We start from the raw sequence: 12,440 nt of genomic DNA on the forward strand, positions 1-12,440 counted from the left end.
TACGTCACAAAAAGTCTACATCATCTTGAGTTAGATACAACATAAAAAGGACCAACTTGCGGCAAATGGCTAGCTTCATCAATGCAAAGTGGCCAACGTCCAAGATGTTTCTTTAGGAAACATATTTAGTCACACCTGATGAAGTCTTCTTTTTTCATATAATTGTGTCATTACAACGTGAGCTAGAATGTCCCAGGGCTACACAAAAATCACTTTTACAAGAATAACCATTACAATTTTGTAGGGGTGTATTGAATCTTTTGAACATATTTGTATAGTATATATAGTATAAATGTATATGTCACTTTGTCACATATTATACGTGTCGTTTTCGAAGGTGTCCCCTTTTCTTTCACTTTGAATGTCTATGATGATTACACTCGCTTGTAACATCAAACACCCAAAAAGGAAATATTTGCTTGACATCATCTAGTATGGTTAGCGACAATGGCACGTACAAAAAACTACTAGCTTATAATCGCCCACGCGTCTAAAATTAACAAAGCAACAAATTACAGAAGAAAAGAAGTTAATTCCATTCTCATACCTAATAAACTTCTAAAGCTCAATAATGCTCATTGCAAGAAATGCATAGTAAATTGATGACACAATTCACATCTTGATACTCATGGACCATGGCATGTTTATTCGAATGGAAACCCTTCAAATATGTAACAACCATAAAAAGATTCTTTAAACAAATGAAATGGAAGCCTCTGTTCAATGTATAAGATTCAACAATGAAAGAATTTAAAAACATATCAAGCTAAAATTCGATTGTGGGGGGAGATGCTCTGAGTTGCATATAAACAATGTTGTCGATCGATGTGCAAAATTAAGGGATTGTTTCCACGACACAACTTTGGGATACTATATGAGAGTAAATTGGGCCCCAGAGTCCAAAACATGGGAGGACGTGATTATTTGGAGCAGATCAAAGTTATGTTGAGTGACCAAAGATTTTGGTGTACTAAAACCCTAGCCAAAGTCAATAGTGTAGTGGAAACAATCCTTGGACCTTTGGCATGAACTTATATATTGTTCGTTGTTGGTTTCACACTAAGGGGGCTAACATTGGTAACGTTTGAAGAAGCACGGAAACGTGATAACATCATGTGAGTAGGGACTAATGCACTCACCTTTCCCCCCTTGGGCTATTAATTCTCTCATAGAAGCAAAACAGGTACGGAGATTATTGACGAGTCCGAAAGTTGCACGTCGGGTTCACACTGTTGGTATATCAGAAGTGTGGCGCCTGCTATTGGTCCTTTCTCTGGTGGCCATGATGGAAGGAGTTTGTGGGGGTGCTAAGTCCACAAGACATGGTCATGGGCAGGTTATTAATGCTGGCGTCGGGGGACACAAGTTGCGCAATGGCCGGCCCGGGATTCGCGTCGGACATGGACATGGCCATCGTGGTGTTCGTGGTCATGGTCGTGGTCGTGGGCATAGGGGCGGTCGGTTTCACACCAGGCTGCCCATTCTGGAGGATGGAAGTGATGGCAGTGGCCAGAGCTGTAGCAAAGTTGGGGTCTGAAGTCAGGGCAGCCACACTCTGCATTAGGTTAGGGTTAGGGCTAGGGTTATTAGGGTTAGGGTTAGGGTTATTAGGGTTATTAGGGTTATTAGGGTTAGGGTTGAGACGAGGTAGAATGTGGCTGATGAGGTCTTGGTGGGTTAGAGGGGCCATGACTTGAGAGAAAGGGAATTTGTGTGCAAATTGAGGCTGGAAATTGGGGAGTAATCCATGTGGCAGCATGTGATTATTGGGGCCGGCCATGGTGTTGAGCTGCTGTGTCAAGCCCAGCAGCTGGTGGCCTACCCCTCCTCCTCCATTATTGAGAGTGGCACCATTGAGATTGAGACTGTACTGGTGTGGAGGAGCTCCGAAATTAGGGTTAGGGTTTGTGAGGTCAAGGATGATGGTGGGGAATGGGGCGGATGCGGAGATGCATGCGGTGGTGGCGGCCATGGCGGCCCCCGGCGGGAGAGACCCCAGAAAATTGGCCATGGCGGTGGGGCCATTAGGGCCGTGGTGCTGCGGCGGCAATTGCCCGCCCATTAGCAGTTGGCCGTCCATCAGATTTCCGGCTGAGGTTGTGGAGCCGGCCATTAGCATGGATGCCGCGGCCGCGGTCGTGGACGCCATCGCCGTGGCCGCCGGTGGTAATGCATGGCTATGGATCCCTTCGTATGTCGTTATCAGTATCGATTTGTCGTCCGCACACCTCTGCACCTGTCCAAAATGCCATCCATTGTTTTTATTTAGTTTTTAATAGGATGCCTGTTTTTATTTAGTTTTTAATAGGATGCACCTCGCTATGAATTCTAGTAGGATGCCTGTATATGATAGGTATGATGATCTAATCTCAATGTATGATGATATGAATTACATGGATTGGCATGTGGGAAAGGACCCATACATTATTGCCTGATGATTTAGGGTTTAGAGTTTAGGGTTAGGGTTTATGATGATAATGTAGAGCAATATAGAGTCATGCTAGAGTTTAGAGTTTAGGGTTTCATGATGATAATGTAGAGCCATATAGAGTCATGCTAGAGTTTAGGGTTTAGGGTTTATGATGATAATGTAGAGCCATATAGAATCATGCTAGAGTTTAGGGTTTAGGGTTTATGATGATAATGTGGAGCCATATTGAGTCATGCTAGAGTTTAGGGTTTTATGATGATAATGTGGAGCCATATTGAGTCATGCAGCTGCATTTTTCTCATAATTCCTTGCATTCATGGCCTCATATCATCTATTTATATGCCCCTTCACATACATAATTTGCATTCGTGAATCAGTAGAGTAGAAACTTATCATACTGATAATTATGATTAAGGATATTGATTAAGAGCTAATTACCTGCTTACGAACAGGGCAGCCGGCCGCCATGGTGCAACGATAATATGCTCGAGGACACGGATTTCCTTTGGCCATTTTTTGCCCATACTTCCTCCATTGGCACCCATCATTCAGCTGCAAATTAAAAGTTTGCGAGCTTCATTTTAAGGCATGATTAAGGCCAAATGTGATGCTAATGAGGATCTTGTTAAGGTAAACATTTGGATTATTGCTATAAGCATGATTCTGATTTCATTTAGGAGAAATAATTACCATATCCTTAGAACTTTTTTTCTGAATTGATAATTATTACCATATCCTTAAAATATTTTTCTGAATTGATAATTATTACCATATCCTTAAAACTTTTTCTGAATTAATAATTACCATATCCTTAAAACTATTTTTCTCAATTGATAATTAACCATATCCATAAAACGTTTTTTCTGAATTGATAATTACCATATCCTTAAAACTTTTTTTCTGAATTGATAATTAACCATATCCATAAAATATTTTTTCTTAATTGATAATTAACCAATCCATAAAAACCTTTTTCTGAATTGATAATTACCATGGGAGCCTCGCATCGGGCGCGAACCGAGACACGCGCTTTGCGGACGATATTATTCGATTCGTTGTCTGCAGATCCAGGGCGATTTAATGATGCATTCGGGACGGGTGTAGCAGGCGACGATTTATTGTCATTTCCATTGTTTTCCGATTGATTCGAAGCTAAATTAATTCCATCTGCAGACAATGCAGTTTCTGACAGATTATCGTCCACATCGGCAGGCATGGTGACAATACTACGATTCGTTGTTATTTCGTCCGATTTCGCCTTCTTTAAGGGCGAGCTCTCAATGTCTAATAATTCCTGCGGATTGGTATTCCGTTTGCGGGTGTATTCGACATTAATCTCCGAGCTCTTCTCCATAGCTACTGCAGGATTTGATTGTGCTGCCCCAGCTGCGCGCTCTGTATTAGTAGTAGCTTTATGATGAATCATGCCCTTGCTCTGACCCACCCCAGATTTAATCTCCTGTGGTCTGCCCGACTGCATTTTATATTATAAATCAATGCAAGTTAGTCACAATTAGGAACAATCAGTCATCTGACTAATGATTATTAGTAATTGATCCATACTGCAGATTGATTGAGCAAATGCTAATTGAATTTTCTTAATAGCAAATCACTAGATTATCATTTAATGATTATTAATAATTAATCCATACAGCAGATTGATTGATCAAATGTGCTAATTGAATTTTTTTAATGCAAATCACTAGATTACCATTAATGATTATTAATAATTGGTCTATACTGCAGATTGATTGATCAAATGTGCTAATTGATTTTTTTTTAATACGAATCACTAGATTATCATTAATGAAATTATTAATAATTGTTCTATACAGCAGATTGATTGATCAAATGTGGTAATTGAAATTTTAAATAACAAATCACTAGATTATCATTAATTAGCCACAGAGTGAGAAGATGATTAGATGGGTCTAATGAATGATCTTTCTTACCGATGATAAGTTCAAGGATGTGATGGTCGAACAATCCATCGGTGTAACTTCAGCTTTGATTGCAGCTGACTGTAGCTTCTGTTGATTTAATACGCTCATCAAATGCGTCTGTAATCGCTTGTATTCGCTATTAACACTCGCTAGCATATTCTTCAGCTTCTCGTTCTCATCGCTAATTCTCGTCAATTCATGTCGGAGGGTACCCATCTATTGTGATTCAAGAAATCATGCATTAAGTACTGATCATGTGACAAATCATTTCCCAAATTCTCCGATTAGGAGTAGGATTAATTTGTGATTAAGGTTAAGTGGTATTGTAACATAATCAAAGATTAAGGATAACGATTAAGGTTAAGTGGTATTGTAAAAAATTAGTACCTGATTAGTCGTAGTCTCCTTCACGTTAAGGGAATTAATCACCTTCGCATAATTAGTTTCACCATTAGAACCTCCATAATTCCCCTGAAATTTATCCAATCATTCAGAGGCATTAGCGGATCGAAACAGATATTTCTGGCATTTTGTTGAGTCAGAAGTGCAAAACAGTCCAATCTGTAGGAGTAAATCGCCAATTTTGTCGATTTAATCATCTAACCTAATCTCCGACAAATTAACTACTTGCAATCAACATTGTATAAGATTATGACTTGATTGGACGCACCCACCCCAGATATATAAACTTTCCATCAATTAGCACATCCAATTATAGGCAATTACTAATTCTATATGACTAGAAAGCTCGGTGATGATTTATTAATGATCTGAGTAGATTATTAGGTAATTATGTGACTAGTGGAGGAATAATGAAGAACATGAGATTGGGAGAAGCGGAGCAGAGAGTTAATGAATGGTGATCAGTGATTGAATGAGAGCGTCTAATGATGAGTGGTTGATTAACGCTCCGAGTATGATGAGTGATTGATTGATCCGAATAGCTAGATCAGCGGCTAATGATGGTTGATGAATGATCTCGGAAACTAGATTAGTATCTAGGGTGGGTGATTAGGGACGAGAGCAGTGACTAATGATGGGTGATTAATGATTGTTTTGATTGATAATCAGGCGAGCGATTAGCAACTGATCAAGAGCATTCTGATGATGCTTAGGGCGGAATATATTGATTAGTGAGGAGATCAACTAACCAGTGCTTAATGATTGTTTGATTGATAATCAGGCGAGCAATTAGCGACTGATCAAGAGCGTTCTGATGATAACTAGGGCGGAACATATTGATTAGTGACGAGGATCAACTAGGTCAGTGACTAATAATGGGCGACTAATGATTGTTTTGATTGAAGATCAGGCGAACAATTAGCAACTGATCAAGTGATGATTAGGGCGGAATATATTGATTAGTGACGAGATCAACTAGGACAGTAACTAATGATTGTTTTGATTGAAGATCAGGCGAGCAATTAGCAACTGATCCAGTGATGATTAGGGGCGGAATATATTGATTAGTGACGAGATCAACTAGGTCAGTAACTAATGATTGTTCTGATTTGAAAATCAGGCGAACAATTAGCAACTGATCAAGTGACGATTAGGGCGGAATACTACAGATTAGGGACGAGAACAACTAGATCAGCGACGAATGATTGTTTTCATTGAAAATCAGGCGAACAATTAGCAACTGATCAAGTGACGATTAGGGCGGAATATAGTGATTAATGACGAGATCAAGTAGGCCAACAATTAGCAACTGATCAAGCGAAGATTAGGGCGGAATACTACTGATTAGTGACGAGATCAAGTAGATCAGCGACAAATGATGGGTGGCTAATGATGGGTTTGGATTGATAATCAGGCGAAGGATTTAGCAAACGAATCAAGAACGTTGTAATGATGACATATTTTTATTTTATTTTATTTTATTTTATTTTATTTTATTTTATTTTATTTTATTTACCAGAAGGTTCTCGGCGGCGGCGGCGGCGTGAGAGGGGCCTGGCTTCTTGGCGGCGGGGAGGGTGGAGAGGTAATCGCGGGTGGAGATGGACGGCGTGGATGGCACTTCGGCCGGCGGCGGATGGACGGCGGAGATGGCGCCACGCGGCGGCGGCGGATCGGCGGCGGACGCTTCGCCTCCTCCTGGTTTTCCCGCGTCTTCCTCTTCTTCTTCTTTTTCTTTTTCTGCTTCTTCTTCTTCTTCTTCGTGATCGAAGCGGAGGGAGAGATCGAAGGAGGGGCCGCCGCCGCTGCCCTTGCCCTTCTGGCCGTGACGTGGACTGGACATCCTGACCTGGCCCTGACGTGGACGCGCCTGGGTCCTGCCACGTGGACTGGGCGGCTCCATCTGCAGCTCCAGATCGCCTAGCCTCCTCGGCGGCTTGGGCGTGACGTGGACGGTACGCCTCCAGACGTCCATACACTCCCCACCTAAATTTCTTTTTTTTTTAGGGTTTCTCCTCTTTCCGACGCCCTTTTGCAGTACCGAAGTTAGGGTTAGGGTTAGGGTTAGGGTTAGGGTGGGATTTCTTTTTGTTTGTTTTTTTTTGCAGTGCCGAAGTTAGAGTTAGGGTTAGGGTTAAAGTCTTCGAGACTAATTTCCCCCCCCCCCCCCCCGCCCTCCCCCCCTTTTTTATAGATAGAGACAGAGAGATTGATTTCCTTTGCTGAGAGAGTATTTCATAAGCAGAAATAATAGGGTTAGGAATCAAATCTTCCTTCAGAGAGATAGAGACTGCAGACACAGATTTGATTCCTGCACGAATGCATCATTTAGGGGGTCCTGATTACACACTTGGAGAGAGGATCAGGTTTTGGGGGATAAATCAACGCGTGCAAAGAGGAGACAAAGAATTAGGGTTACTGTTTAGCGGTTGGAACAGGGAGGAGGGAGGTTTCTGAACAGGTGTTAAACCGATTTAAGGTTCTATGAAATGGTTTTAGTGTGTTCTCTTTACGACAAAGAGAGGATAAGTTAGGATTAGGGTTGCAGCAACAAGAGAGAGTTAGGATTAGGGTTAGGGTTAGGGTTTTCTCTTTCTCTCTTTTTTTTTTGGTGGATGGACAGAAGTTTAGAGCTTCTTTTCCTTTCTTTCTTTTTTTTCCCTGAGTTTGTTGTGCATGGATTTTTAACACTAGGGCCAAAAAAGTCAACGCACCATTTTTATTTTTTTATTTTTTTTGCATTACCAAATTTTCAACGCAAGATTATTTCATTTGACTTTTTCAACAGTTGCTCTTTTTCATTTCGTACCATGTACCTCTTTCTACGAAGGGGGGGGGGGGGGGGGCGGAAGTCATCATTTTTCTTCTCTAACTCTAACCCTAACCCTAACCCTAACGCTTGCTCTTTTTAATTTCGTGTTCGGTGGCCGGGGCCCAAGGGCCCAGAAGGCTGTGGCACCCCTCGTAAGCTTCCACCTGACCCCCTCGTGTTCCCTCAGCCTCCCTCCTCCTGTTTCCCACCTGGACAACACGTGGATCCCATGGGGAACCTTGTCCTACCCAGACTACATGTGCTACATGTGGAGCCATCTATCCCGCCCACCTTCTCACGTGGATCCCTTAGAAACCCGAATATCCCTCCTCTTCAGCAGTAACACTTGAAGAATTCCTTCATGGTTGATTGGGACTGTAGCTGACCATACACTTGTAATAGGACTGTTAGGGATATTTTCTTACGGAGCTTATTCGAGGCTTGGATCATCTCTCTAAGGATGGATATATCTAGTTGGTAATTACTGGTCGGTGATTTTTTTTGTCTAATATACATGGATGGGCAACTCTCACATACAGGTGACACCCAAAATCATGGACGGACGCTTGAACACATGTAATAATAGCCCCACTACCTCTTATCTTTCAAAACACACGCGACCTCTACAAATTAGCTACATGCATGCATTCAACTATCAGAAACTACATCTTCTTATGGTGGCATTGACATACTCGGAAATCCTAGGCTACCTGTTGAGCGGCAACCTCAACCGGATCCGGATCGACTGAATAAGCCTGAGCCGGATCGGCATCCAGAAGGGTGAGCCGGTGAACTGGGGAGCCGGTTAACAGGATCAAGTAGTAACCGGAAGCCAAGTAGCAGCTAGTCTACTAGGGAGTTAATATCTCGTAGTTAGTGTCAAACGCTCATGTGAGCATTGAAGTACATCGTACTTCTGTCAGTCCAGATGGACTTGTATAATAGTGTTCACTGAACACATACGATGTACAAACTGAGTAGTCTTTTTTTAATTGAGTTTCTGTGTGCTCTCTCTCTGTCTCTCCCGCGTATTGTTAAGCTCTCCATTAAACCTGTTTTTTGTTTTCTATTGCTTCCGCACGCTATTTGTTTCTACACTACCCAATGAAAACTGGCTTAAACATACCCAACTTCTTACGATCCGCATGTCCACATTTCTATATAGAGAAACATGAGAAGAAGAAAGCCCGAGGGTCTTAAGAGATGCCCTACGTTTTGAACCTTCCTATATGAAGCCCTCTTTGTGGAGGATTAATCCACCCCACGGTTCTAGGCTACACATTATTGATTCCTCCCATCGCATAACAAACCTTACTAGAGTACCACTTTGGCACATCCTAGGACCTTATAATAACCGTATCTTTATGATTGATATCTTGACATGCCACATGATCGTCTTTGTCATCATTTTCCTCCAAGGATAGGGAATCGGGATCATTATGTGTAAAGTTTAAACCCTCTATAGCAAATGCTTTCAAGGACAACTTTAAAAACCCTTATGATTGGATTATGATTGGATATTTTTATGAATATAAGGCACAATTCTTCTATTCCATCTTTTTATGTCCCACTCAAATGCAAATTGTATCTTTATATTTGTAAATAGTTTCAAAATGACCATTAAAACTCCCCATCATATTCACATTTTAAGTCATTTGGTATGCTTACATGTGTACATATGACCCATGAGATTTTTACATTCAGGTTTAATGCATGAATGACTTTCATTATCATTAACAACATCATGATTACATGTCGAAGAAGTATTATTAGTGTAGTGGCCCTACTTATGTCCACGCCTTTTCTTCTAGTTCTCTTATTTCCATTTTTTGAAGTGCCAACTCATTTAGAACAACATAAGCTTGAAAATGTCATGGTTTCAAGCATTGTGCTTGCAATGCAGTAACATTAGGCCTTATAAGATGATCGTTCAATGTTGATGCCACTTTTCTAGCCATATATCATAATTTTGCTCAACAAGAGAGCCATTTTAATCCACCTTTGTGTGATTATGTAGAAATTGGGAGGAAATTTAGATGTCATACATTGGCTCAAGAAGGATGTTATTTCATGTTCCCCTCATATTTGATGATCACATTTTGTGGAACATATCTCATTAGGAAAGTTGTCCCCCTTATCGCAAGTGACCCATTTCTAACATTTCATACCTCAAGTAATAACATTATGCTTCCCAAACTTCCATTGACTTCATATGCTTGCCTCTTCCACTCTCGAAAGGATCTATGAGCTTGCATTTCAAATTTGTCTATGGGATGCAAAATTGGATTACCTTATGATGTATTGACTAGTATTTTAATGCTTCATGGCACATATATTTTATTTGAGATGATTTTTGCATTATTTGTATTAATTTTAATCGCATGACACTCAACAACGATTTTTTGGCACCAAGAAACCTATTCTCGTTTTATACAAGATGGGTGATCACCTAGTAAAAAACATGGATGATCAGCCTAGCAAATTTCAGCTTTATTTCTTCATAGTAATTCATCCATCGTTGCGGTAGAACTTTTTTTTTAAACTTATTTATAGTGCAATTGTGTTATTAGAAACAATTTAAACCAAATATCTTGTATTGTGATGTAGGTTCTAGTAAGTTGACAATCTTGAATAGTTAGTAACATTGTGCTAAGGTATGCGTACGAGTGCATATATATCCATGTACATCTTGAATATCAAATTGTGTTGAACATGGATTTCAACAGAATCAAGTAGTGGTTGGCTTGAATTGATCGAGTTTGTTGAAGGTGTGAAGAAAGAAAACTAAGGTAAAAAATTCTTTGTACCCATGCTTGTTGAAAAGTCCTAACTTTCCAACAACTAATAAGAAATATTCAAAACCTATAACGAATGGAAATTTTCACTAGTCATTATGCCAATCGTGTGTAAAATGAATATGTTGATTGAGGAACAAGCTAATCAAAGAACATATTTGAAATACCCTGACTTTTTCATTGTTTCCCTGATTTCCCTAAAGTTTTCGTGAATCCTGATAATGTTGGTGATGGCCTTAGACATCCATGGAGAGGGTTGTAAACCCCAAGCACATCAATTACATAAGTTGCTTGAGCAATTATAAGGTCACCTTGCGCTCCTTTTCTTAGCTATGTATGTTATTTGAGTAATGATATGGCTAATCCATTCCCCTTTTTCTCTCTTCCTAGTGTTGATCAAGAGCATTTGGAATTAAGATAATGCAAACTCAGAAAGGCATTTGGGAAATGCTTGGGGTACTTCGGATATTCTTTTCTGTTGATTTGTTTAGAATTAATTTTAAAACTTTACGATACTTTTTAATAGGTAAGATTGAATGGCCTCTCTTTAGAATATTTATACTAGTTTCGTACAATGTAAGCTCTAAATATGTACTAGATCTATTGACTTAACTTTATACTTTTTCTACAAGACTTTAACATAAACTAATTAGAGATAGTTTATCCGAATTTAAGCTTGGATTTCCAATCTAATCTTTGTGCTTTGTGACAATGCATGTCTAACTCATCCACAACGATTCTTAAATTTCTTGGTGTCACTTCGAACCAACGTACTAAACAAGTATTTGTTTATGAGTGAAAAGCCTTTCTTCCAACGTGCAATTTGTTTTTATTTTATATTGTTGAGGTTGATCGAATGACATTTTGATAGGATGTCAACATCATTACAATAGATTCAACTTGCATTAAGGTTTCAAGGACATCATGTGACAAACTTAGACTTTGGCCCATCTAGAATGGTCAAATTAACAATTTTCAAAAAGCTAAGTGTCAAGTTGAAATTTGGAGTGTAAATTATTGCATGGGATAGAAACGTACTATTTCTCGAGTCTAAATGAATCAAGCCTAAATGGAACATTCTTGATTAAAAGTCAAGAATAAGTTATGAATGTACAAAAGCATTTGGGTCTCTGTTAACAATTCTCCCTTTTAAATTAATTTCAACAGTAGCCTATTCTATCTGTCAAACATCTTGTCATTATGGTAGATAGCAAACCTCTCTCTTTTTTGCTTTTTTTCTCTCATTTTAGGATTAGAAGTAGAATTGTTTTTCTCACGTTCCTTCCATATACATACATAACATAAGTTTTCAAAAGGAGTTTATGAGATTTTAACGCGATGTTGGTATGAATATTGTTGTTTTAAGTCAAAACTAGAGGTCACGTACAAAGGTTGAAACTAGTTGAAATTGTATTGGTCCTAGACATTCTAGTATTACCGTAACCTTGTAATTATGAAATAAACAAATTTAGAGGTGTCTGTGGAGCCACGTATGTCGGATTCCATGACAAGAAATTGATCCCTGTGTACCATGTACATCCAAAAGAGATGTTTGACTTTGAAGTTTTTCTTTTCTTTTCTTTAGTTAACCCTCGCAATAAGGCTTGATTTTTGGAACGAGTGTGGATGTGATACAATATCCTTTGCCACTTGGTGCTTCAAATGCACAAATTTTAAACTAATGACATGCTTTTCTTCTCAGATTGGAGCAACTTTTCTAATTATAATAAAGCAAAATGGTTAGATATGTACGATTGAACCTAAATAGTTTGAAAAACATATTTTACAACTAGTTGCCCAAGAAGTTTCGTTTCATTTCTAATTATTATAAACACTGGCATTTAGATATCGAATTTGTGGCATTCTTTAATGAACATGCTGAACTTTAATATGATACGCTTATATATATTCAGAAAGGAGAAGTTATTGACTGCACGACTTAAACGTACAATCCTTGAGTTTTTCTTTCTAAATATTGAACACAAGTTTAACCAAAGCTTTGTAAGACATCTAGATGGTTGCGTTTCTTTACGCACCACAAATCGATAATTTTGAAG

At 39.3% G+C, this 12,440-nt stretch overlaps 1 protein-coding gene across 1 annotated transcript; it reads right to left on the reverse strand.

Annotated features, from left to right (window-relative positions):
• Positions 1-698: 698 nt before the first annotated feature.
• LOC147860881 (uncharacterized) lies at positions 699-6,866 on the reverse strand. The gene is made up of 6 exons (XM_087323798.1): positions 6,293-6,866; positions 4,762-4,845; positions 4,384-4,590; positions 3,423-3,905; positions 2,870-2,983; positions 699-2,236 (listed from the first exon to the last, which is right to left on the reverse strand). Exons 1-6 carry the CDS (start codon positions 6,749-6,751, stop codon positions 1,259-1,261), a joined length of 2,325 nt encoding a protein of 774 aa, XP_087179924.1. The 5' UTR covers positions 6,752-6,866; the 3' UTR covers positions 699-1,258.
• Between the last annotated feature and the right edge of the window lie 5,574 nt (positions 6,867-12,440).

This window comes from Azolla caroliniana, unplaced genomic scaffold (genome assembly GCF_043228905.1).
Source record: "Azolla caroliniana isolate FFs.n. ecotype wild unplaced genomic scaffold, voAzoCaro1.0.p SCAF_8, whole genome shotgun sequence".
Taxonomy (NCBI): domain Eukaryota; kingdom Viridiplantae; phylum Streptophyta; class Polypodiopsida; order Salviniales; family Salviniaceae; genus Azolla; species Azolla caroliniana.